The following is a 27,785-nucleotide window of genomic DNA, read 5'->3' as shown; positions in this document are numbered from 1 at the left end:
AGTCTGAAAATGAACCAGGACACCATCTTAGTTGAAACAGTCCTGTTTATTGTCTCAGTGCATTTCCAGTAGAAAACACAGCAACGGTATGTTCCAGAGTCAGGTGACGTCAGGGTGAGGGAAGTGAGCCAACAGTAGGACTCCAACCTTCTCAGGATAAATAACCAGTCCTCCCAACCTCAGACAGCTAACGCTTCGGCCACATAAGATGATGTCGTGCTTCACATACAGAGTACTCAATCAGAATACATACCTGTACATCGTTCAGTTGGTGTAAACGGTTACATTTATAATGTGAAAGTTCATCCTTCTCCCATTAGCGTGGAGTGAATGTGTGTGTGTGTGTATACTTGTGTGTGTAATCCGGGGTATGTATGTGATAGATTATAGTAGGATGTAGTTAGTACAGGCCAGGACCCACTACCTTATTACCGTGATATGTAACAACTACAGCGCCTTCAGACTACATTCACCTTACAGCAGCACTGACATCAACCTGTGTGTGTGTGTGTGTGTGTGTGTGTGTGTGTGTGTGTGTGTGTGTGTGTGTGTGTGTGTGTGTGTGTGTGTGTGCGTGTGCGTGTGTGCGTTAGAGAGCAAAACATAAACTTGAGCTGAAAACTAATCTGTTTTTAAATGTAAAAACATCAACACAGGAAGTTCCACCTCTCAGCACAGGAAGTGCCTGCATACAGTACTCATCGCCACGCCAACAGAACTCCCAAGCATGACAATGCATCATACAACATGTAACCATAGAGATAATAAAACAGTATTATATTAATGATAACAGTAAAGATGATAAAAACCAAAAGCGCTAAATGTTAATTTTGGTGGCATCTGGAGGGCACCCGGGTGTACAGGTTCTAGTTCCCTTATTAAATCCTTCATTACTTGAATCAGATGTCTTAATGCTGGGCTGGAACTAAACCCTGCCCATCCAGTAGCTCTCCGGGACCAGGGTTAGTTCATTGCTCCGTTGCAGCTTACAACGTGCGACCCATTCTGAACTTTAACCTTCACAAAAGTGCCAGGTAGAGGGGGCAGAAAGGATTGGGGGGGGGGGGGGATACATCCCACTTTAGGCAGGTCTGTAGATTTGGTACTGGGGGGTCTTATACGTGTACATAGAATGGGTAGAATAGACCCATGTTCTAAAATCCACATATCCCATCCCTTATTGCGGCACAATAAACTTTACCATCGCTGAATGTGTTGAACACTGAAAGAGGCACCGCATTCAGCAAGATGTGATGAGCATCAATTAAACATTCAATATTAAATATGGTGTCAAACATTCAATATTAAATATGGTGTCAAACATCCAATATTAAATATGGTGTCAAACATTCAATATTAAATATGGTGTCAGACATTCAATATTAAATATGGTGTCAAACATCCAATATTAAATATTGTGGACCATTGATTTGATTTCTAATGTAAATCTTTTCTATGGTTTCATATGTGTTGGGGGAGGGGAGGGTCTCTCCTCTATGGTTTGAAAAGTAGCTTTATCAGGCTGATGGCATCGTGGGTAACCTCCCCTCACACCCTGCCACTCCGCCTGGGAGACCTCATAGAGCTCGGGAGGAGCACGAGGGAGGAACGGGTGCTTCTCCCAGGTAATCAGCCTATAAGAAGCCAAGGAACAGGCACCCAGTCAATGAGAAACCAGGAGACACTCCACCTCTCACTCGCTCACCCTCTTCAGCACCGAGGGAGTGGTGTCCATGAAGGACCTGGCAGGATGTAGTGGCCAGGTAGACTGTACAGGGGTGGGCTGGGCAGAGTTGGGACTCATCAGCATGGCACTGTAGATGTTGGAGGCTACCACCAGGATACAGAGCAGGATAGGACCGATGATCGCCCCCTCCAGACCCAGATAGTATGCTCCTCCTGCCACTGCTAGACCAGTCAGATACGGGTGACCACCACTGTGGGGGGGGGCAGATATCAACACACACTTACTTTAATATCATAACAGATTAGATTTCTCTCTCTTACACACTGATCTCATAAACAGTGAATACGCACAAACACATACACACTCTCTCTCACACACACACACACACACACACACACACACACACACACACACACACACACACACACTCTCGTACCCTGATATATCGGAGTAGATGGCTGTGTCTACGAAGTAGGTGGGCAGCAGATGGAAGAGTAGCAGTAGCAAGGCTTTGACCCCCTCTCCCTGGGCCAGCCACAGGTCACACACAGCGGGCAGTGCTGCCCAGTACGTCCCCAGGAATGGCACCGCACCCAGGATAGCTGCCAGGGCTGAAGGGGGTGAGGGAAGAGGACACATGGAACATGTTTGACAATAGTAAGACAGAAGACTGAAATAGAACAGTCCTGTTATACAAGTTACTCATCTAATAGTTTGGACATAAGGAGGGTTTTCCTCGTCTCCAGGCTAGTCAGTCAAACATCAGCAAGTTAAGATGTTCTATTTGATCAGTCAGTTTTGAACACACTCACCAGAGGGGATGAAGACGATGTGGATGCCAAAGATGGTGTGTGTCAGCCAGGTGTAGAGACCATAGAACCCTGCCATCTTCAGAGAGGCATCAAACACCCCTCTAAAACACACACAATTAAACTAATATATGTTTTAACATTTCAAATGTCAAATGAGTGCAGTGTGTGTGTGGACGTGTTTAAATATTCTTGTGGGGACCAGAAGTTTAGGTTTAGGAGCTAGGGTTAGGAGCTAGGGTTAGATTTAGGAGCTAGGGTTAGGAGCTAGGGTTAGGTTTAGGAGCTAGGGTTAGGTTTAGGAGCTAGGGTTAGGAGCTAGGGTTAGGAGCTAGGGTTAGGTTTAGGAGCTAGGGTTAGGAGCTAGGGTTAGGTTTAGGAGCTAGGGTTAGGTTTAGGAGCTAGGGTTAGGTTTAAGAGCTAGGGTTAGGTTTAGGAGCTAGGGTTAGGTTTAGGAGCTAGGGTTAGGTTTAGGAGCTAGGGTTAGGTTTAAGAGCTAGGGTTAGGTTTAGGAGCTAGGGTTAGGTTTAGCGTTCAGGTTAGGTTTTTGGTTTAATTTGAGGGTTACAGTTACGGTTAGGGTAAGTGTATGGGTTAGGGTAAGTGTACGGGTTAGGGGTTAGGGAAAATAGGATTTAGAATGGGACTGAATTGTGTGTCCCCACAAGGTTAGCTGTACAAGACCGTGCGTGTGTGTGTGTTTATGTGTGTGCTGTGTGTGTGTGTACCTGATGGCCTCCTCTACAGACTGTCCTATGATGTTAGAGGATGGTCCGGGCTGGGACAGAGGAGTGAGGCTGATCACCCATTTGACAGGCTCGTAGTACTCTCCACTGGAACTCAGCAGATAGAACAACGTGGTCAGGAATATCACCTACACATACACACATACACACACAAAAGGACACACACACGCACGGGGACACACACACAGACACACACTCAACAGTGTAAATATTAAGGTATGAAGGAGGAGGCACACAGAGCGAGCTGTGTGTGTGTGTTACCAGGCTGAGGGCGAAGTTGAGTAGAGCTGTGTGTGTGTGTATTACCAGGCTGAGGGCAAGGTTGAGTAGAGCTGTGTGTGTGTGTTACCAGGCTGAGGGCGAAGTTGAGTAGAGCTGTGTGTGTGTGTTACCAGGCTGAGGGCAAGGTTGAGTAGAGCTGTGTGTGTGTGTTACCAGGCTGAGGGCAAGGTTGAGTAGAGCTGTGTGTGTGTGTTACCAGGCTGAGGGCGAAGTTGAGGAGAACTGTGTGTGTGTGTTACCAGGCTGAGGGCGAAGTTGAGGAGAGCTGTGTGTGTGTATTACCAGGCTGAGGGCGAAGTTGAGTAGAGCTGTGTGTGTGTGTTACCAGGCTGAGGGCAAGGTTGAGTAGAGCTGTGTGTGTGTGTTACCAGGCTGAGGGCAAAGTTGAGGAGAGCTGTGTGTGTGTGTTACCAGGCTGAGGGCAAAGTTGAGTAGAGCTGTGTGTGTGTGTTACCAGGCTGAGGGCGAAGTTGAGTAGAGCCGTGTGTGTGTATTACCAGGCTGAGGGCAAGTAGCTGTGTGTGTTACCAGGCTGAGGGCAAAGTTGAGTAGAGCTGTGTGTGTGTGTGTGTTACCAGGCTGAGGGCGAAGTTGAGTAGAGCTGTGTGTGTGTTACCAGGCTGAGGGCGAAGTTGAGTAGAGCTGTGTGTGTGTTACCAGGCTGAGGGCGAAGTTGAGTAGAGCTGTGTGTGTGTGTTACCAGGCTGAGGGCGAAGTTGAGGAGAGCTGTGTGTGTGTGTTACCAGGCTGAGGGCGAAGTTGAGGAGAGCTGTGTGTGTGTGTTACCAGGCTGAGGGCAAAGTTGAGGAGAGCTGTGTGTGTGTGTTACCAGGCTGAGGGCGAAGTTGAGTAGAGCTGTGTGTGTGTTACCAGGCTGAGGGCGAAGTTGAGGAGAGCTGTGTGTGTGTGTTACCAGGCTGAGGGCGAAGTTGAGGAGAGCTGTGTGTGTGTGTTACCAGGCTGAGGGCGAAGTTGAGGAGAGCTGTGTGTGTGTGTTACCAGGCTGAGGGCAAAGTTGAGGAGAGCTGTGTGTGTGTGTTACCAGGCTGAGGGCGAAGTTGAGGAGAGCTGTGTGTGTGTGTTACCAGGCTGAGGGCGAAGTTGAGTAGAGCTGTGTGTGTGTTACCAGGCTGAGGGCGAAGTTGAGGAGAGCTGTGTGTGTGTGTTACCAGGCTGAGGGCGAAGTTGAGTAGAGCTGTGTGTGTGTTACCAGGCTGAGGGCGAAGTTGAGGAGAGCTGTGTGTGTGTGTGTTACCAGGCTGAGGGCGAAGTTGAGGAGAGCTGTGTGTGTGTGTTACCAGGCTGAGGGCAAAGTTGAGGAGAGCTGTGTGTGTGTGTTACCAGGCTGAGGGCGAAGTTGAGGAGAGCTGTGTGTGTGTGTTACCAGGCTGAGGGCGAAGTTGAGTAGAGCTGTGTGTGTGTTACCAGGCTGAGGGCGAAGTTGAGGAGAGCTGTGTGTGTGTGTGTTACCAGGCTGAGGGCGAAGTTGAGTAGAGCTGTGTGTGTGTTACCAGGCTGAGGGCGAAGTTGAGGAGAGCTGTGTGTGTGTGTGTTACCAGGCTGAGGGCGAAGTTGAGGAGAGCTGTGTGTGTGTGTTACCAGGCTGAGGGCAAAGTTGAGGAGAGCTGTGTGTGTGTGTTACCAGGCTGAGGGCAAAGTTGAGGAGAGCTGTGTGTGTGTATTACCAGGCTGTGGGCGAAGTTGAGGAGAGCTGTGTGTGTGTGTTACCAGGCTGAGGGCGAAGTTGAGGAAAGCTGTGTGTGTGTGTTACCAGGCTGAGGGCGAAGTTGAGGAGAGCTGTGTGTGTGTTACCAGGCTGAGGGCGAAGTTGAGTAGAGCTGTGTGTGTTTATTACCAGGCTGAGGGCGAAGTTGAGGAGAGCTGTGTGTGTGTGTTACCAGGCTGAGGGCGACGTTGAGTAGAGCTGTGTGTGTGTATTACCAGGCTGAGGGCGAAGTTGAGGAGAGCTGTGTGTGTGTGTTACCAGGCTGAGGGCGAAGTTGAGTAGAGCCGTGTGTGTGTGTTACCAGGCTGCGGGCAAAGTTCAGGAGAGCTGTGTGTGTGTATTACCAGGCTGAGGGCGAAGTTGAGTAGAGCTGTGTGTGTGTATTACCAGGCTGAGGGCGAAGTTGAGGAGAGCTGTGTGTGTGTATTACCAGGCTGAGGGCGAAGTTGAGGAGAGCTGTGTGTGTGTGTTACCAGGCTGAGGGCGAAGTTGAGGAGAGCTGTGTGTGTGTATTACCAGGCTGAGGGCGAAGTTGAGGAGAGCTGTGTGTATTACCAGGCTGAGGGCGAAGTTGAGGAGAGCTGTGCCGCTGTGGAAGAGGACAGTGAGGAGAGTGGTCGTTGTGGAGATCAGCAGCCCAACGTTCCGACTCATCACCACCCACAGAGACTCCACTATCTATAACAGAGGATACACACGTTATATACACACACACACACACACACACACACACACACACACACACACACACACACACACACACACACACACACACGTGTGTACTCACAGAGAGCAGTGTTTCTATGTTCTCCTGAGCGAAGGAGGCGATGTCCTGCCAGTCTAAGATCTCTCCCAGCCAGCTGTTCTGTCTCTGGACAAGCTTCTGACCACCACTACGGTTACGCCCTCCTGTCTGGGTTACATTCTGAGACAGAAACGCCGTAGACATACACGTAAGCACACAGACACGCACGCACGCACGCACAGACACGCACGCACGCACAGACGGTGTTGAAAGAGTGAGACATGTATGAATGTATAGTGTAGTTCTGGTCTGTGTTTATAAGGGGTAATCAGTGTTTCAGTCTATATATTCTCAAGCCAAACATGAAGATGTGACCATGTGAACCCCCCTATACTGTGGTCTGATGGACCAGGCCACCCCCCCGTGTTACCTTGACAAACCAGGAATGGTACAGTCTGTCCCACAGTTCCAGAACCTGCTTCTCTATGACAGCTGTGTGGTTACCCTTTTCACCAAGCATCTTATGGAGCTACACACACACACCACACACACACACACACACACAATCAGTGATTTTACCAGTGTGTCTCCACCCCCCTCCCTCTCTTTCCATCTCTCTCCTGTTGTCTCTCTTACCTTGAATGTTATCCATTCTCGACCGTGCTGGTGGACGTTAGTGGCAGCTGAGTTCATAGCTTTCTGGATGACCTGGGCCTCAGGGAGCCAACTGGAGGAGAGGGGTGGAGAGAGAAAGAGAATCAGGGACTGATTTACCAATACAGCACCCTGTTCAGCTGTTGAGAGATGTCTATGAGGAGCCAGGGGGTTTTCACCACAGGGTGGTGTGATGTCTATGAGGAGCCAGGGGGTTATCACCACAGGGTGGTGTGATGTCTATGAGGAGCCAGGGGGTTATCACCACAGGGTGGTGTGATGTCTATGAGGAGCCAGGGGGTTATCACCGCAGGGTGTTGTGATGTCTATGAGGAGCCAGGGGGTTATCACCACAGGGTGGTGTGATGTCTATGAGGAGCCAGGGGGTTATCACCACAGGTTGGTGTGATGTCTATGAGGAGCCAGGGGGTTATCACCACAGGGTGGTGTGATGTCTATGAGGAGCCAGGGGGTTATCACCACAGGGTGGTGTGATGTCTATGAGGAGCCAGGGGGTTATCACCACAGGTTGGTGTGATGTCTATGAGGAGCCAGGGGGTTATCACCGCAGGGTGGTGTGATGTCTATGAGGAGCCAGGGGGTTTGTCTATGAGGAGCCAGGGGGTTTGTCTATGAGGAGCCAGGGGGTTTGTCTATGAGGAGCCAGGGGGTTATCACCACAGGTTGGTGTGATGTCTATGAGGAGCCAGGGGGTTATCACCGCAGGGTGGTGTGATGTCTATGAGGAGCCAGGGGGTTATCACCACAGGTTGGTGTGATGTCTATGAGGAGCCAGGGGGTTATCACCACAGGGTGGTGTGATGTCTATGAGGAGCCAGGGGGTTATCACCGCAGGGTGTTGTGATGTCTATGAGGAGCCAGGGGGTTATCACCACAGGGTGGTGTGATGTCTATGAGAGGCCCAGTCCACTGCTCACCTAGTTAACCCCCAGGCCCAGTCCACTGCTCACCTAGTTAACCCCCAGGCCCATTCCACTGCTCACCTAGTTAACCTCCAGGCCCAGTCCACTGCTCACCTAGTTAACCCCCAGGCCCAGCCCACTGCTCACCTAGTTAACCCCCAGGCCCAGTCCACTGCTCACCTAGTTAACCCCCAGGCCCATTCCACTTCTCACCTAGTTAACCCCCAGGCCCATTCCACTTCTCACCTAGTTAACCCCCAGGCCCAGTCCACTGCTCACCTAGTTAACCCCTAGGCCCAGTCCACTGCTCACCTAGTTAACCCCCAGGCCCAGCCCACTGCTCACCTAGTTAACCCCCAGGCCCAGCCCACTGCTCACCTAGTTAACCCCCAGGCCCATTCCACTGCTCACCTAGTTAACCCCCAGGCCCATTCCACTTCTCACCTAGTTAACCCCCAGGCCCAGTCCACTGCTCACCTAGTTAACCCCTAGGCCCAGTCCACTGCTCACCTAGTTAACCCCCAGGCCCAGCCCACTGCTCACCTAGTTAACCCCCAGGCCCAGTCCACTTCTCACCTAGTTAACCCCCAGGCCCTGCCCACTGCTCACCTAGTTAACCCCCAGGCCCAGTCCACTGCTCACCTAGTTAACCCCCAGGCCCAGCCCACTGCTCACTTAGTTAACCCCTAGGCCCAGTCCACTGCTCACCTAGTTAACCCCCAGGCCCAGCCCACTGCTCACCTAGTTAACCCCCAGGCCCAGTCCACTGCTCACCTAGTTAACCCCCAGGCCCAGTCCACTGCTCACCTAGTTAACCCCCAGGCCCAGTCCACTTCTCACCTAGTTAACCCCCAGGCCCAGTCCACTGCTCACCTAGTTAACCCACAGGCCCAGTCCACTGCTCACCTAGTTAACCCCCAGGCCCAGTCCACTGCTCACCTAGTTAACCCCCAGGCCCAGTCCACTTCTCACCTAGTTAACCCCCAGGCCCAGTCCACTTCTCACCTAGTTAACCCACAGGCCCAGTCCACTGCTCACCTAGTTAACCCCCAGGCCCAGTCCACTGCTCACCTAGTTAACCCCCAGGCCCAGTCCACTTCTCACCTAGTTAACCCCCAGGCCCAGTCCACTGCTCACCTAGTTAACCCACAGGCCCAGTCCACTGCTCACCTAGTTAACCCACAGGCCCAGTCCACTGCTCACCTAGTTAACCCCCAGGCCCAGTCCACTTCTCACCTAGTTAACCCCCAGGCCCATTCCACCGCTCTGTCAGAGCTGAGTGCCTTTGAGCCGTCTGTACCATGAAGAGATGAATGTTGGGTAAATAAAGCAGTTCCGGCTGGATGACAATCTATTCAACCTCCGGCGCCTCCAAGCCACAAGCAAGACCTCAACTCAACACATCTTTGCACAGCAATATCTCCTCTCCCACTCACCAGAATACATGCAGCATTCACTGAGCCTATCTCCTCCGTCTACAACTCCGTCAGTCTCAGCAAGACACACATCTTTGGTCAACAACTCACCATCTATCAAGAAGAGCCCACCTTCCACATCATTGGTCAACAACTCACCATCTATCAAGAAGAGCTGACCTTCCACATAAATAGTCAACAACTCATCATCTATCAAGAAGAGCCCACCTTCCACATCATTGGTCAACAACTCATCATCTATCAAGAAGAGCTCACCTTCCACATCAATGGTCAACAACTCATCATCTATCAAGAAGAGCCCACCTTCCACATCAATGGTCAACAACTCATCATCTATCAAGAAGAGCTCACCTTCCACATCAATGGTCAACAACTCATCATCTATCAAGAAGAGCTCACCTTCCACATAAATGGTCAACAACTCACCATCTATCAAGAAGAGCTGACCTTCCACATAAATGGTCAACAACTCACCATCTATCAAGAAGAGCTGACCTTCCACATAAATGGTCAACAACTCATCATCTATCAAGAAGAGCTCACCTTCCACATCAATGGTCAACAACTCATCATCTATCAAGAAGAGCTCACCTTCCACATAAATGGGCAACAACTCATCATCTATCAAGAAGAGCTCACCTTCCACATCAATGGTCAACAACTCATCATCTATCAAGAAGAGCTCACCTTCCACATAAATGGTCAACAACTCATCATCTATCAAGAAGAGCTCACCTTCCACATCAATGGTCAACAACTCATCATCTATCAAGAAGAGCTCACCTTCCACATAAATGGGCAACAACTCATCATCTATCAAGAAGAGCTCACCTTCCACATTAATGGTCAACAACTCACCATCTATCAAGATGAGCTCATCTTCCACATAAATGGTCAACAAGTCACCTTTTATCAAGAAGAGCTGACCTTCCACATAAATGGTCAACAACTCATCATCTATCAAGAAGAGCCCACCTTCCACATCATTGGTCAACAACTCACCATCTATCAAGAAGAGCTCACCTTCCACATAAATGGTCAACAACTCATCATCTATCAAGAAGAGCCCACCTTCCACATCATTGGTCAACAACTCACCATCTATCAAGATGAGCTCACCTTCCACATCAATGGTCAACAACTCACCATCTATCAAGAAGAGCTCACCTTCCACATAAATGGTCAACAACTCACCATCTATCAAGAAGAGCTCACCTTCCACATAAATGGTCAACAACTCACCATCTATCAAGAAGAGCTCACCTTCCACATAAATGGTCAACAACTCACCATCTATCAAGAAGAGCTCACCTTCCACATAAATGGTCAACAACTCACCATCTATCAAGAAGAGCTCACCTTCCACATAAATGGTCAACAACTCACCATCTATCAAGAAGAGCCCACCTTCCACATCAATGGTCAACAACTCACCATCTATCAAGAAGAGCTCACCTTCCACATAAATAGTCAACAACTCATCATCTATCAAGAAGAGCTCACCTTCCACATCATTGGTCAACAACTCACCATCTATCAAGATGAGCCCACCTTCCACATAAATGGTCAACAACTCACCATCTATCAAGAAGAGCTCACCTTCCACATCAATGGTCAACAACTCATCATCTATCAAGAAGAGCTGACCTTCCACATAAATGGTCAACAACTCACCATCTATCAAGAAGAGCTCACCTTCCACATCAATGGTCAACAACTCATCATCTATCAAGAAGAGCTGACCTTCCACATAAATGGTCAACAACTCATCATCTATCAAGAAGAGCTGACCTTCCACATAAATGGTCAACAACTCATCATCTATCAAGAAGAGCTGACCTTCCACATAAATGGTCAACAACTCACCCCCAGCAAGAAGAGCCCACCTTCCACATAAATGGTCAACAAGTCACCTTTTATCAAGAAGAGCTGACCTTCCACATAAATGGTCAACAACTCATCATCTATCAAGAAGAGCCCACCTTCCACATCATTGGTCAACAACTCACCATCTATCAAGAAGAGCTCACCTTCCACATAAATGGTCAACAACTCATCATCTATCAAGAAGAGCCCACCTTCCACATCATTGGTCAACAACTCACCATCTATCAAGATGAGCTCACCTTCCACATCAATGGTCAACAACTCACCATCTATCAAGAAGAGCTCACCTTCCACATAAATGGTCAACAACTCACCATCTATCAAGAAGAGCTCACCTTCCACATAAATGGTCAACAACTCACCATCTATCAAGAAGAGCTCACCTTCCACATAAATGGTCAACAACTCACCATCTATCAAGAAGAGCTCACCTTCCACATAAATGGTCAACAACTCACCATCTATCAAGAAGAGCTCACCTTCCACATAAATGGTCAACAACTCACCATCTATCAAGAAGAGCCCACCTTCCACATCAATGGTCAACAACTCACCATCTATCAAGAAGAGCTCACCTTCCACATAAATAGTCAACAACTCATCATCTATCAAGAAGAGCTCACCTTCCACATCATTGGTCAACAACTCACCATCTATCAAGATGAGCCCACCTTCCACATAAATGGTCAACAACTCACCATCTATCAAGAAGAGCTCACCTTCCACATCAATGGTCAACAACTCATCATCTATCAAGAAGAGCTGACCTTCCACATAAATGGTCAACAACTCACCATCTATCAAGAAGAGCTCACCTTCCACATCAATGGTCAACAACTCATCATCTATCAAGAAGAGCTGACCTTCCACATAAATGGTCAACAACTCATCATCTATCAAGAAGAGCTGACCTTCCACATAAATGGTCAACAACTCATCATCTATCAAGAAGAGCTGACCTTCCACATAAATGGTCAACAACTCACCCCCATCAAGAAGAGCTGACCTTCCACATAAATGGTCAACAACTCACCATCTATCAAGAAGAGCTCACCTTCCACATCAATGGTCAACAACTCATCATCTATCAAGAAGAGCTGACCTTCCACATAAATGGTCAACAACTCATCATCTATCAAGAAGAGCTGACCTTCCACATAAATGGTCAACAACTCATCATCTATCAAGAAGAGCTGACCTTCCACATAAATGGTCAACAACTCATCATCTATCAAGAAGAGCTGACCTTCCACATAAATGGTCAACAACTCACCCCCATCAAGAAGAGCTGACCTTCCACATAAATGGTCAACAACTCACCATCTATCAAGAAGAGCTCACCTTCCACATCAATGGTCAACAACTCATCATCTATCAAGAAGAGCTGACCTTCCACATAAATGGTCAACAACTCATCATCTATCAAGAAGAGCTGACCTTCCACATAAATGGTCAACAACTCATCATCTATCAAGAAGAGCTGACCTTCCACATAAATGGTCAACAACTCATCATCTATCAAGAAGAGCTGACCTTCCACATAAATGGTCAACAACTCATCATCTATCAAGAAGAGCTGACCTTCCACATAAATGGTCAACAACTCACCCCCAGCAAGAAGAGCTCACCTTCCCCAGTGTTTTCCACAAGTACATCGTAGCCAAATAGAAAAAGTAACCAGCCAGAAAAAGTAGCCAGCTGTCACGTCCTGACCATAGTTCTTATGTGTGTTGCTTGTTTTAGTGTTGGTCAGGACGTGAGCTGGGTGGGCATTCTATGTTGTGTGTCTAGTTTGTCTGTTTCTGTGTTCAGCCTAATATGGTTCTCAATCAGAGGCAGCTGTCAATCGTTGTCCCTGATTGAGAATCATATATAGGTGGCTTGTTTTGTGTTGGGGATTGTGGGTGGTTGTCTTCTGTCTTTGTGTTCTGCACCAGATAGGACTGTTTTCGGTTTTCACATTTATTATTTTGTTGTTTGTAGTGTTCAGACATTCTTTATTAAATCATGTTGAACACTAGCCGCGCTGCGTTTTGGTCCTCTCCTTCATCCCAGGAAGAAAACCATTACACCAGCGATGTTGCACACCGTGTTCAGCCAATGGTGATGGAAAAATGTGTTTTATTAAACTATTAAAGATAGTGAAGGAGGGAAATTACAACTTTTCAGTTTTATGTGCAAGCCAGTCCACGGGGGAAACCAGTGTATGTATTACTGGGAATGCAAATCAATCAGACAGCCGTGCAGATCTAGCGCCCACTATCGGCTGCCTAGACTAAGTAAATAGCTTACTATGCGCCACCACTCCGCGTGGCTGGCTGTGTGAAACACACGAAAGAAAATACATGAAAATAATAATTCGGCAAAGTCGTGAATTTCAACTCATCGTTACCACTTACATTACATGGGCGGTGCAAATTCACAAGCATCATGCTCTCTCCCTCAGTGTAAAATCATTTGACTGCAACCAAAGATCTGTATATAATGACGAGATGCTCATGTCTCCGCCCAAACAATGGGAGTCGTTGTCCCAAAGGTGGGAAGGCAGGTGACAAGCTTAGGTCCAAAATAAGACCATAGAAAAGCTTTGGACAGATTTTGGCGAGTGTGAAACCTCTCGCTTTGCCTTTTCCTCTCTGCTGCATTTCCCTGTCATCACTCACTTTGTGACTGACCGGCGCCTGTCCTAGAAATAGATCGCTAGAAGAAGGAAAGTAACCTAGTTAATATGAAGTGGAAAATGTAGCAGGCTGAAAATGAGTCTGTAACCGGCTGATTAGCCGACTGCCGACGCTAATGGAAAACACTGCCTTCCACATCAACAACTCACCCCCCAGCAAGAAGAGCTCACCTTCCACATCGATGGGCAACAACTCACCCCCCAGCAAGAAGAGCTCACCTTCCACATCGATGGTCAACAACTCACCCCCCAGCAAGAAGAGCTCACCTTCCACATCGATGGTCAACAACTCACCCCCCAGCAAGAAGAGCTCACCTTCCACATCGATGGTTAACAACTCACCCCCCAGCAAGAAGAGCTCACCTTCCACATCGATGGTCAACAACTCACCCCCCAGCAAGAAGAGCTCACCTTCCACATCGATGGTCAACAACTCACCCCCCAGCAAGAAGAGCTCACCTTCCACATTGATGGTCAACAACTCACCCCCCAGCAAGAAGAGCTCACCTTCCACATCGATGGTCAACAACTCACCCCCCAGCAAGAAGAGCTCACCTTCCACATCGATGGTTAACAACTCACCCCCAGCAAGAAGAGCTCACCTTCCACATCGATGGTTAACAACTCACCCCCAGCAAGAAGAGCTCACCTTCCACATTGATGGTTAACAACTCACCTCCCAGCAAGAAGAGCTCACCTTCCACATTGATGGTTAACAACTCACCCCCAGCAAGAAGAGCTCACCTTCCACATTGATGGTTAACAACTCACCTCCCAGCAAGAAGAGCTCACCTTCCACATTGATGGTTAACAACTCACCTCCCAGCAAGAAGAGCTCACCTTCCACATTGATGGTTAACAACTCACCTCCCAGCAAGAAGAGCTCACCTTCCACATTGATGGTTAACAACTCACCCCCAGCAAGAAGAGCTCACCTTCCACATTGATGGTTAACAACTCACCTCCCAGCAAGAAGAGCTCACCTTCCACATCGATGGTTAACAACTCACCTCCCAGCAAGAAGAGCTCACCTTCCACATTGATGGTTAACAACTCACCCCCAGCAAGAAGAGCTCACCTTCCACATTGATGGTTAACAACTCACCTCCCAGCAAGAAGAGCTCACCTTCCACATCGATGGTTAACAACTCACCCCCCAGCAAGAAGAGCTCACCTTCCACATCGATGGTCAACAACTCACCCCCAGCAAGAAGAGCTCACCTTCCACATCGATGGTTAACAACTCACCCCCCAGCAAGAAGAGCTCACCTTCCACATCGATGGTCAACAACTCACCCCCCAGCAAGAAGAGCTCACCTTCCACATTGATGGTCAACAACTCACCTCCAGCAAGAAGAGCTCACCTTCCACATCGATGGTCAACAACTCACCTCCCAGCAAGAAGAGCTCACCTTCCACATTGATGGTCAACAACTCACCTCCAGCAAGAAGAGCTCACCTTCCACATCGTTGGTCAACAACTCACCTCCCAGCAAGAAGAGCTCACCTTCCACATCGATGGTCAACAACTCACCTCCCAGCAAGAAGAGCTCACCTTCAACATCAATGATCAACAACTCACCCCCCAGCAAGAAGAGCTCACCTTCCACATCGATGGTTAACAACTCACCCCCCAGCAAGAAGAGCTCACCTTCCACATCGATGGTTAACAACTCACCCCCAGCAAGAAGAGCTCACCTTCCACATTGATGGTTAACAACTCACCTCCCAGCAAGAAGAGCTCACCTTCCACATTGATGGTTAACAACTCACCCCCAGCAAGAAGAGCTCACCTTCCACATTGATGGTTAACAACTCACCTCCCAGCAAGAAGAGCTCACCTTCCACATTGATGGTTAACAACTCACCTCCCAGCAAGAAGAGCTCACCTTCCACATTGATGGTTAACAACTCACCTCCCAGCAAGAAGAGCTCACCTTCCACATTGATGGTTAACAACTCACCCCCAGCAAGAAGAGCTCACCTTCCACATTGATGGTTAACAACTCACCTCCCAGCAAGAAGAGCTCACCTTCCACATCGATGGTTAACAACTCACCTCCCAGCAAGAAGAGCTCACCTTCCACATTGATGGTTAACAACTCACCCCCAGCAAGAAGAGCTCACCTTCCACATTGATGGTTAACAACTCACCTCCCAGCAAGAAGAGCTCACCTTCCACATCGATGGTTAACAACTCACCCCCCAGCAAGAAGAGCTCACCTTCCACATCGATGGTCAACAACTCACCCCCAGCAAGAAGAGCTCACCTTCCACATCGATGGTTAACAACTCACCCCCCAGCAAGAAGAGCTCACCTTCCACATCGATGGTCAACAACTCACCCCCCAGCAAGAAGAGCTCACCTTCCACATTGATGGTCAACAACTCACCTCCAGCAAGAAGAGCTCACCTTCCACATCGATGGTCAACAACTCACCTCCCAGCAAGAAGAGCTCACCTTCCACATTGATGGTCAACAACTCACCTCCAGCAAGAAGAGCTCACCTTCCACATCGTTGGTCAACAACTCACCTCCCAGCAAGAAGAGCTCACCTTCCACATCGATGGTCAACAACTCACCTCCCAGCAAGAAGAGCTCACCTTCAACATCAATGATCAACAACTCACCCCCCAGCAAGAAGAGCTCACCTTCCACATCGATGGTTAACAACTCACCCCCCAGCAAGAAGAGCTCACCTTCCACATCAATGGTCAACAACTCACCCCCCAGCAAGAAGAGCTCACCTTCCACATCGTTGGTCAACAACTCACCCCCAGCAAGAAGAGCTCACCTTCCACATCAATGGTCAACAACTCACCCCCCAGCAAGAAGAGCTCACCTTCAACATCAATGATCAACAACTCACCCCCCAGCAAGAAGAGCTCACCTTCCACATCGTTGGTCAACAACTCACCCCCAGCAAGAAGAGCTCACCTTCTACATCAATGATCAACAACTCACCCCCCAGCAAGAAGAGCTCACCTTCCACATCGTTGGTCAACAACTCACCCCCAGCAAGAAGAGCTCACCTTCCACATCAATGGTCAACACCTCTCTGACTGTATGTGAAGTGGGGGGCACTTCACATACAGTCACATACTGTACCTTGGCAATGTCTAAATTGGAGAACCTGGCTAGCAAACGACGTACCTGGTGTTCCACCTGGGTGTCACAAACCTCCAGGACATAATCACAGAGAAGAATCCAACGGCCTGCACACGAACCCCAGCAGCAGGGGCAACACACTCCCTCTGTGGCAAACCATGCAGGTCTGGCCTGCAAAGCCACACGCACTGGCACAACCACAACCCCACACAGTAATCACACTTCTGTGACAATTGGGAGTAACGTCATCATCAATATTGATGGACAGCCAAGTGTACAAGATGTGTGTGTGTGTGTGTGTGTGTGTGTGTGTGTGTGTGTGTGTGTGTGTGTGTGTGTGTGTGTGTGTGTGTGTGTGTGTGTGTGTGTGTGTGTGTGTGTGTGTGTGTGTGTGTGTGTGTGTGTGCATGTCTCTCTTACTTGGCCCATTCTGGATGGCTGGACACAGTCTCGTTGATAAGGTTACTGGTGACCTCTATGATATGAACACTCTCATGATGAACCTAGAGAGAGAGAGAGAGAGAGAGAGAGAGAGAGAGAGAGAGAGAGAGGTTATGCTGAAAATAGCCTATATCTCAATTAGCTATGTACTGTGGAAGAGGAAATCAAACTATGGTAAGCTCTGAGGAACACACAGTACCGCACCATAGCAGTGAGCAGGAGAACCATGAGTAGAGTTCCTGTCACCAGCAGGAAGATGATGAAGATACTGATGAGTTTATCCAGGGAGCGCTCCAACCATATGACCATCTACAGAGAGAGAGAGAGAGAGAGAGAGACAGAGAGAAAAGAGAGAGCGATAAAAAAGAAGGGGAAAGGTGACAGAGAGAAAGAGAGACATAAGTCAGCATAAGTCAGCCATTAGGAGTTGTCGCAGATGTGACTGAACACATGGAGAAACCTGTGTCCTTCTCCCCTGGGAAACCAGAGACCAAGGCAGACATTCTGTGTCTGAACTAAAGCCTACCGCCGCCATCTTGGATCCTGAGAACAGCCTGTGCACACAGACACACTCTATCACACACCATGCATGAATGCACGCATGTTAAACCCCAGGGCTGTGTGTGAGACGTGTGCTCTGTCTGCAGGCTCATCTCTTTACACGTCTTTATTGTAACTTTAAGAGGCAGTTACTTTAAGGGCCACAGAGGAGGACAGTCACTTCCCAGGATTTAGGTTTCTCTATGTCCCCTGCCTTATAACAACCCTATGATACCTTATGACAGCATTATGACACCTTCCTTAGTGACCTGGGAGTGTGTGAGGTCACTGAGGAAGAATGCTGAACATGACCATCAGGAGGCTGGAGGTGATGGTGAGATATTAGTAAGGCGGTGTCCCAGTGGTATTACACAACATGGCCACTGACCTGACAGCACATGAAGCAATATGGTGGCAACCTCAGAGTATTGGGACACATCCTGAGTCAACACATAACAGAATGAGAATCTGAGAGATCTAGAAAATCTACAGTATAGACTCTACAGAAATATAGACTACAGCAAAGCTCAGCTCAAGACCAGTCAGAATCAGAAATTGGTTTGATATAACTGCTGTTTTAAAGGTAGACTCAGCGATATGACGTAGATGCACAAAGTAACCAGCGATTGGGTCAATTCCCACAACAACTAAGAGCGTTGGACAGAGAGGCTCAACTTCTCCTCTGTTTTGGTCCCGTAGCTAGTACGCTCTATCAGTGTGAAGCGAACCTGTGCACATGTGCGGATACTGTGTGACTGTGTGAAAGCAAAGTCTTGCATCTCGCTCATCTCAATATCAGCCGTGCTGCTCGAGGCGGAGTCTACCTTTACAGATGCTAATCTAACGCCTTCACTACAGAATAGTCATTAATATGGATGTCCCCCCTGTCCAATATGGATCAGACTCCAACCCAACCCAGTACCAGCTCAGTCCCACCCCTCCCAAACCCATGTAACCCCCAGGACTCCACCCAGATCTTTCTTTAGGCGGTCTGCTAATGCTCCTCCATGGTGCAGCTCTTCATTTCCAGAGCTAGGGAATAGCAGGGAGCGTCTACCCTGCCTTGGTAATAGTAGGGGCAGCCCTGCCCCCCCAACCCAACCCCCCCGGCACTCTCCTCAGCTTGGTCTAAAGCAGTCTCTTCTCTCCATGCACCTCACACACGCTCAGAAGCCAACTAGCCAATCAGATCACAGAGGAGAAGCTAAGGAAGGTTGAGGAGCCAATGAATGAGCTCGCCCCACCGTAGCTTCACCACAACAGAAGCAGGAAGCAGGGAGGAAGTGAGGTCAGCGAGGGGCGGATACAGGATGGAGGGATGACAGTGGATGGTTACAGCGTCACTCCAAGCTACTATAGGGCGCTCACACTGCTTCACACACTCTCTTTCTTCCTTCCTTTATCATTCTCTCTCTTTTGTTCTCTGACTATTTCACACTCATACACTCTTCCTCTTCTTCTCTCTTTCATTCTCATTTTGACATTATTTCAGACACACACACTCATGCTCTCTCTCTCTCTCTCTCTCTCTCTCTCTCTCTCTCTCTCTCTCTCTCTCTCTCTCTCTTAGCAGAGCTCTCCTCCAGAACATTACCTGCTTGTTAAGCCAATGCCAGAGCTTCAGGAGGAGACAAAGAGACATTGGGGAAATGATTATTTGACAGACCTGTGAAGCAATCATCACATGGTTCCCAAGCACAAACAACACAGATTGTGATTGGATACAGGCAGTAAAGGGGAGCTTTAGAAAACAGGAAGTGCTGCAGGGAATTTCTGATTGGATGCAGGGAGTGAATGCCATTCTGATTGGATACCAGATGTGTCAACGTGTGCTTGAGCAGAATACAAAAAACAACAAAACGGTGCAGAGAAAAACAGAGCGAGAGTGCAATATCTTTTCTTCTTTCCTCTTTGAGGCATAGAGGTGAAGACGAGGGGGGTGAGACGAGGGAGGTGAGACGAGGGGTGAGACGAGGGGGTGAGTCGAGGGAGGTGAGACGAGGGGGTGAGACAAGGGGGTGAGACGAGGGGGGTGAGATGAGGGGGTGAGACAAGAGGTAAAACAATTAAGTGACCTCATTCAGTAGTAATATTAACCTGTAAGGAGATCATTCAGTAGTTTATTAACCTGTAGAGAGATCATTCAGTAGTAATATTAACCTGTAAGGAGATCATTCAGTAGTTTATTAACCTGTAGGGAGATCATTCAGTAGTTTATTAACCTGTAAGGAGATCATTCAGTAGTAATATTATCCTGTAGGGAGATCGTTCAGTAGTTTATTAACCTGTAGGGAGATCATTCAGTAGTAATATTAATCTGTAGGGAGATCATTCAGTAGTTTATTAACCTGTAGGGAGATCATTCAGTAGTAATATTAACCTGTAGGGAGATCATTCAGTAGTTTATTAACCTGTAGGGAGATCATTCAGTAGTAATATTAACCTGTAGGGAGATCATTCAGTAGTAATATTAACCTGTAGGGAGATCATTCAGTAGTTTATTAACCTGTACGGAGATCATTCAGTAGTTTATTAACCTGTAGGGAGATCATTCAGTAGTTTATTAACCTGTAGGGAGATCATTACGTACTAATATTAACCTGTAGAGAGATCATTCAGTAGTTTATTAACCTGTAAGGAGATCATTCAGTAGTTTATTAACCTGTAGGGAGATCATTCCGTAGTAATATTAACCTGTAGGGTGATCATTCAGTAGTAATATTAATCTGTAGGGAGATCATTCAGTAGTAATATTAACCTGTAGGGAGATCATTCAGTAGTAATATTAACCTGTAGGGAGATCATTCAGTAGTTTATTAACCTGTAGGGAGATCATTCAGTAGTTTATTAACCTGTAGGGAGATCATTCAGTAGTATATTAACCTGTAGGGAGATCATTCAGTAGTTTATTAACCTGTAGGCAGATCATTCAGTAGTTTATTAACCTGTAGGGAGATCATTCAGTAGTTTATTAACCTGTAGGGAGATCATTCAGTAGTTTATTAACCTGTAGGGAGATCATTCAGTAGTTTATTAACCTGTAGGGAGATCATTCAGTAGTTTATTAATCTGTAGGGAGATCATTCAGTCGTAATATTAACCTGTAGGGAGATCATTCAGTAGTAATATTAACCCGTAGGGAGATCATTCAGTAGTAATATTAACTTGTAAGGAGATCATTCAGTAGTAATATTAACCTGTAGGGAGATCATTCAGTAGTAATATGAATCTGTAGGGAGATCATTCAGTAGTTTATTAACCTGTAGGGAGATCATTCAGTAGTAATATTAATCTGTAGGGAGATCATTCAGTAGTTTATTAACCTGTAGGGAGATCATTCAGTAGTAATATTAACCTGTAGGGAGATCATTCAGTAGTTTATTAACCTGTAGAGAGATCATTCAGTAGTAATATTATCCTGTAGGGAGATCGTTCAGTAGTAATATTAACCTGTAGGGAGATCATTCAGTAGTAATATTAATCTGTAGGGAGATCATTCAGTAGTAATATTAACCTGTAGGGAGATCATTCAGTAGTAATATTAACCTGTAGGGAGATCATTCAGTAGTTTATTAACCTGTAGGGAGATCATTCAGTAGTATATTAACCTGTAGGGAGATCATTCAGTAGTTTATTAACCTGTAGGCAGATCATTTAGTAGTTTATTAACCTGTAGGGAGATCATTCAGTAGTTTATTAACCTGTAGGGAGATCATTCAGTAGTTTATTAACCTGTAGGGAGATCATTCAGTAGTTTATTAATCTGTAGGGAGATCATTCAGTCGTAATATTAACCTGTAGGGAGATCATTCAGTAGTAATATTAACCCGTAGGGAGATCATTCAGTAGTAATATTAACCTGTAAGGAGATCATTCAGTAGTAATATTAACCTGTAGGGAGATCATTCAGTAGTAATATTAATCTGTAGGGAGATCATTCAGTAGTTTATTAACCTGTAGGGAGATCATTCAGTAGTAATATTAACCTGTAGGGAGATCATTCAGTAGTAATATTAACCTGTAGGGAGATCATTCAGTAGTTTATTAACCTGTAAGGAGATCATTCAGTAGTAATATTAACATGTAGGGAGATCATTCAGTAGTAATATTAACCCTTAAGGAGATCATTCATATATCACAGAGAAGACCAGCTCCTGCCTCTTCACCCAGCTTCAACCCTTACCTTAACTGTCCAGAACCGTTACCCCAGGGTAGACAGGACACTACACTGCTGCTAGCCGATCAAAATCACAGAATCACTGTCGATAAGAATTGTGTTTTATCTTGTCTACAGTGTTGTATGCATCAGCACCCTCCAGCAGTGACCAGAGATAGATCAGGAAGTGGTTTATAAAAATACAGGGTGGCTGTGTGTATCAGGGAGGTTGGCAGGGTGGCTGTGTGTATCAGGGAGGTTGGCAGGGTGGCTGTGTGTATCAGGGAGAATGGCAGGGTGGCTGTGTGTCTCAGGGAGGTTGGCAGGGTGGCTGTGTGTATCAGGGAGGTTGGCAGGGTGGCTGTGTGTCTCAGGGAGGTTGGCAGGGTGGCTGTGTGTCTCAGGGAGGTTGGCAGGGTGGCTGTGTGTCTCAGGGAGGTTGGCAGGGTGGCTGTGTGTCTCAGGGAGGTTGGCAGGGTGGCTGTGTGTCTCAGGGAGGTTGGCAGGGTGGCTGTGTGTCTCAGGGAGGTTGGCAGGGTGGCTGTGTGTCTCAGGGAGGTTGGCAGGGTGGCTGTGTGTCTCAAGGAGGTTGGTAGGGTGGCTGTGTGTCTCAGGGAGGTTGGCAGGGTGGCTGTGTGTCTCAGGGAGGTTGGCAGGGTGGCTGTGTGTCTCAGGGAGGTTGGCAGGGTGGCTGTGTGTCTCAGGGAGGTTGGCAGGGTGGCTGTGTGTCTCAGGGAGGTTGGCAGGGTGGCTGTGTGTCTCAGGGAGGTTGGCAGGGTGGCTGTGTGTCTCAGTGAGGTTGGCAGGGTGGCTGTGTGTCTCAGGGAGTTTGGCAGGGTGGCTGTGTGTCTCAGGAAGGTTGGCAGGGTGGCTGTGTGTCTCAGGGAGTTTGGCAGGGTGGCTGTGTGTCTCAGGGAGGTTGGCAGGGTGGCTGTGTGTCTCAGGGAGGTTGGCAGGGTGGCTGTGTGTCTCAGGGAGGTTGGCAGGGTGGCTGTGTGTATCAGGGAGGTTGGCAGGGTGGCTGTGTGTATCAGGGAGGTTGGCAGGGTGGCTGTGTGTCTCAGGGAGAATGGCAGGGTGGCTGTGTGTATCAGGGAGGTTGGCAGGGTGGCTGTGTGTATCAGGGAGGTTGGCAGGGTGGCTGTGTGTATCAGGGAGGTTGGCAGGGTGGCTGTGTGTATCAGGGAGGTTGGCAGGGTGGCTGTGTGTATCAGGGAGGTTGGCAGGGTGGCTGTGTGTATCAGGGAGGTTGGCAGGGTGGCTGTGTGTCTCAGGGAGGTTGGCAGGGTGGCTGTGCGTATCAGGGAGGTTGGCAGGGTGGCTGTGTGTCTCAGGGAGGTTGGCAGGGTGGCTGTGTGTATCAGGGAGGTTGGCAGGGTGGCTGTGTGTTTTAGGGAGGTTGGCAGGGTGGCTGTGTGTATCAGGGAGGTTGGCAGGGTGGCTGTGTGTCTCAGGGAGGTTGGCAGGGTGGCTGTGTGTCTTATGGGAGTTGGCCGGGGGGGCCATTACCTTGGTGTCAACCCGTAGCAGGAACTGAACGAGTCCTTTGATTGGTCCAGGCATGATGGCGTCCTGTCGCTCATGGCCAAACTTCTCCAGTCCTACCCACCATGACGACAGAGTCTTCTCAGCGAATCGCTTCAGACCAAAATGTACCACCAGCTTCTTCAACACCCACACTGCAACACAAACACACACACTGTTATGCATTTGTGTGTGTGTGTGTGTGTGTGTGTGTGTGTGTGTGTGTGTGTGTGTGTGTGTGTGTGTGTGTGTGTGTGTGTGTGTGTGTGTGTGTGTGTGTGTGTGTGTGTGTGTGTTTCAGATATTACCAGCCACTGGGATAGGCAGCAGTTGTAGCATCCAGAGATTGAGCCAGACTTGGACCAGTACAAAAGCCCAGGCCAGCAGGACAAAGTAGATATCACTGGCTCTTTGGGACCCCTTCTCCTTCTGGAAGAGACCCCCCAGCTCAGGACGGGCCTGACGGGTGAACGGGAAGACAGAGGGGGGACCGGAAGGGCCAGGGCCCACAGAGTCCACCCCATCTACAGAGAGAGAGGAGGGGGAGATAAGGAAAGGAGGGAGGGAGTGAGGAGAGATGAGAGGGATTAAGCCGTTGTGACAGTCAAGACAATGAAGTATATTTGGATTGAAAACGCGATAGAAAGGGTGAGAAAGTGGTCGTTAAATCAGACCAAACCGTCAACATCTACTGAATTAATATAGAATTAAGACTTAGAGAGCTTTTTGTGGCTGATGGTTAGTTACTGTGATACAACGCCTATGTGTGTGTGTGTGTTTGTGTGTGTGTGTGTGTGTTTGTGTGCGTGCGTGCGTGTGTGTGTGTATGTTATCTGACCTGCGGAGACACTGCTGGTGCTGGTCTCTCTCTCGGGGCCCAGATGGAGGTTACTGCAGGAGATGGCCATGTAGATGGTGTTAGCAGCGAACGACAACACCTGTCCTGACAGCTCACCTGAGTTGCCAGGGACAGGTGGTTTCTCTTGAGAGCCCACGATGAGGAGCGTGACCACGATTACAAACACAGGAACTCTCCACGAGCCAGTCAGAGACACTAGAGAGAGAGGCATGGGGGAGAGGGGGAGGTATATGGTGAGAGGGGAGTATAGCAGTGTGATGATTAATGAACAGTAGACTCCTTTTGAAACTACATCAGAATGTGCTACTACTCCCCCTGTAAATACCTCTGTCCTAGCAGTGCTTCAGCTCTCAGTGTCTTTTAACATTTCAGCCTGAATGTTAACACCCCCTCCCTCCCTCCCAGCACACTACCAGCTGTCTATTAATGCTAAAGACTAAATATCCTGAGACCACGGCCACACACTTGACCTTTATACACTTCCTTATCTTATGATGGAACATAAATACCTACAAAGTTACCTCCACTCCCTCTCCCTCTCCCACTCCCTCTCCCTCTTCTACTCCCTCTTCCACTCCCACTCCCTCTTCCACTCCCTCTCGCACTCCCTCTCCCACTTCCTCTTCAACTCCCTCTTCCACTCCCTCTCCCTCTCCCTCCCCCACTCCCTCTCTCACTCCCTCCCCCACTCCCTCTCCCACTCCCTCTCCCACTCCCTCTCCCACTCCCTCTCCCACTCCCTCTCCCTCTCTCACTCCCTCTCCCTCTCCCTCTTCCACTCCCTCTCCCACTCCCTCTCCCACTCCCCTGTCTGTATCCAGGTAGAAGAATAGAACATGTTGTCCAGACAGGTACAGGCATGGCTCTCACTCACATAGCTCCTCCTCTCTCCTCCCTCTCTCCCCCTCTCCTCACCCAGGTAAAAGAGTAGTATGGTCCAGACAGGTACAGACATAGTTCTCAGGTATCTCTCTGTACCGGGGCTCCATTTGCAGGCTACTGCCAGCACATACCCCAACACCACTGTCATCACCTAGAGAGAGGAAGACAGGAAGATAGAAGATGGGGGAGGGGGTAGAGCGAGAGAGAGGGACAGAGAGAGAGAGAAGATGATGGAGGGAGTAGAGAGAGAGGGGGAAAGAGAGAGAGGGGGACAGAGAGAGAGAGAATATGATGGAGGGGTAGAGAGAGAGAGGGAAAGAGAGAGAGAGGGACAGAGAGAGGGAGAAGATGAGGGAGAGAGGGGGAAAGAGATAGAGAGGGACAGAGAGGGGGAGAAGATGAGGGAGGGAGTAGAGAGAGGACAGAGAGAGAGAAGATGATGGAGGGAGTAGAGAGAGACAGAGACGATGAGGGAGTAGAGAAAGAGACAGAGAAAGAGAGAAGATGATGGAGGGAGTAGAGAGAGAGAGAGGGGGACAGAGAGAGAAGATGAGGGAGGGAGTAGAGAGAGAGAGGGGGGGGCATAGAGAGAGGGAAGATGAGGGAGGTAGAGAAAGAGAGGGAGGGAGAGCGAGAGAGAAGATGAGGGGGGGAGTAGAGAGAGAGGGAGGGAGAGAAAGAGAGAGAGAAGATAAGGGAGGGAGTAGAGAGAGAGAGAGAGACAGAGAGAGAGAGAAGATGCGGGAGGGAGTAGAGGGGGACAGAGAGAGAGAAGATGAGGGAGGGAGTAGAGATCAAGAGGGGGGCAGAGAGAGAGAAGATGATGGAGGGAGAGAAAGAGAGAGAGGGGGGCATAGAGAGAGGGAAGATGAGGGAGGGAGAGAAAGAGAGAGGGGGCAGAGAGAAAGAGAAGATAAGGGAGGGAGAGAAAGAGAGAGAGAGGGGGCAGAGAGAGAGGGAATATGAGGGAGGGAGTAGAAAGAGAGAGAGAGGGGAGGGCAGAGAAAGAGGGAAGATGAGGGAGGGAGGGAGTAGAAAGAGAGAAAAAGCAGAATGTACTTTTATAAGAGTTCTTTATCTATTTTATAAAGAGTTTAAGGAAATGTTTCATAGTTATGGACAGTAGCCTACTATCCACACACACACACACACACACACACACACACACACACACACACACACACACACACACACACACACACACACACACACACTAAGCCAAGGCCTGTGAAAGGTCTCAGGAAATCTACATTTAGTTAGCTGAGTACTTGATTCATGTAAGGGCTGCATTACAGTCTTATCCCCTGTCCATCCTGTTGTAGGCTACAGTATTGGAAAAGCCTTTCTTATAATTGTGGGGGTCTTCCTCCCTCAGCGTCAGTAGTGTCCCTGTCACTCACCCACACAGAGTGGAAGCAGTCCAGCGCGCTCCCGATGACGTCGCACACGTGCCCGATGATCACCTGCATGCCAATGACGCTCCAGAACAGGTAAAAGAAGTAGATGAGTGGCGCGCCCGCCCCGATCACCAGCAACACCGTGAGCCTCTCCAGCACCAGACCCCCCAGGAAATCCACCCCGTGGTTGAAACACCACACCGGGACCAGAAGCGTCCCCAGGAGTATCGGCGTCCCGGTGTCCTGCAGGCCGTTGAGCCAGGAGCGTCCCAGCCGGGCTAGGGAGTGTTTGAATGGGTGGAGGAAGGTCCCGCAGAGAACGGCCCAGAGCAGTGGTCTCAGAAAGGCTTCCAGGATAAAGAAGACTAGGACAGCCGCTCCACAACAGATAGCCACGAAAATCAACGCTCCTGTGTTGTAGAAGGCCTGTTTGATGTTCTTGTCGAATTTGAGGGAGGAAGGTTGGCTGAGTAGCTGGCTCATCATGCCCACCGCTGGCTGGACGCTCTCGGAGAACGAGACGTAGTGAGGCCGGGCGGAACTAGGGGTTTCCGCGGGAGAGAAAGGAGCCGGCTCTGCCTCCGGCCCCGAGTCCTCCTCGTCTGCCATCTTCAATGAATCCGCCTCGGTCTGCGTTCCTCCTGCGGATCCCACCCAATACCACCACAGACGGAAGAAGGAGCGTAGTTTCCAGGATCTTTGATACCGCTATCACACATGAGGAACAACACAACACTAGACGTAGTGGTGACGTAACCGTCGCAAGGTATGATGGGTATTGTAGCTGGCTGGTGCCAGACAGAGCTGTGCTCGCTGCTTAGTTCGCTGCTAGTAGCCTACTCTCTGGAATGCCCAGTTGAACTACACACAGAAATGTGAATAAACAGACCTTTGTCAGGAGAATCACCACGACTTCAGGATGTCCGCGCTGTCACCTAGGAAATATGCAAAGTCATCACATATTTGCATAGCCTATCATATTACAAAACAGTTATAGGTAAAACTTCCTTTTAAGTGCCCATATTAGAGTGTAATTACAGTGTAACAAGTATTGTAGTTAACTGTAACAACCAATAGTTACAGTGTAATAACAACATGTAACCGGTAGTAATTGCGGTCTGTAATTACAAAGGTGTAACAATGAATCCTTGTTTCCACGCTTGTTACAAATGGGCAGGTTTCCACTAAATTCACCAATTTAGTGTTTTGTTTATTCTCAGCTGCATACAGTTACAACTGTCACACAGGTTGTGACCCCTCGTGGATGTGCTGGGTGTCGGAGAGATGATGCTCAATAGCCTC

At 48.6% G+C, this 27,785-nt stretch overlaps 1 protein-coding gene across 1 annotated transcript; it reads right to left on the bottom strand.

The window, feature by feature from the left end:
- Positions 1 to 27: 27 nt before the first annotated feature.
- Positions 28 to 27,233, bottom strand: LOC120031041 (transmembrane protein 245-like). The gene is made up of 15 exons (XM_038976580.1): positions 26,487 to 27,233; positions 25,120 to 25,237; positions 24,184 to 24,399; positions 23,654 to 23,869; positions 23,331 to 23,500; positions 17,330 to 17,434; positions 17,105 to 17,187; positions 6,632 to 6,722; positions 6,426 to 6,524; positions 6,038 to 6,175; positions 5,806 to 5,928; positions 3,225 to 3,370; positions 2,500 to 2,600; positions 2,124 to 2,298; positions 28 to 1,937 (listed from the first exon to the last, which is right to left on the bottom strand). The coding sequence occupies exons 1-15, from the start codon at positions 27,090 to 27,092 to the stop codon at positions 1,694 to 1,696; spliced, it is 2,631 nt and encodes an 876-aa protein (XP_038832508.1). The 5' UTR covers positions 27,093 to 27,233; the 3' UTR covers positions 28 to 1,693.
- Between the last annotated feature and the right edge of the window lie 552 nt (positions 27,234 to 27,785).

This window comes from Salvelinus namaycush, chromosome 37 (assembly GCF_016432855.1).
Source record: "Salvelinus namaycush isolate Seneca chromosome 37, SaNama_1.0, whole genome shotgun sequence".
Lineage (NCBI taxonomy): Eukaryota > Metazoa > Chordata > Actinopteri > Salmoniformes > Salmonidae > Salvelinus > Salvelinus namaycush.
Note: the sequence above shows the minus strand (reverse complement) of the source record. Positions and strands in the feature narration are given on the sequence as shown.

Coding starts and splice junctions, on each gene's coding strand:
- LOC120031041 (XM_038976580.1), bottom strand. CDS start 27,092: ATGGCAGACGAGGAGGACTCGGGGCCGGAGGCAGAGCCGGCTCCTTTC. Junction 23,501..23,653: donor GCTGCCTATCCCAGTGGCTG/GTAATATCTGAA, acceptor TTTGTGTTGCAG/TGTGGGTGTTGAAGAAGCTG. Junction 5,929..6,037: donor ACATAGAAACACTGCTCTCT/GTGAGTACACAC, acceptor CCTCTGTTATAG/ATAGTGGAGTCTCTGTGGGT.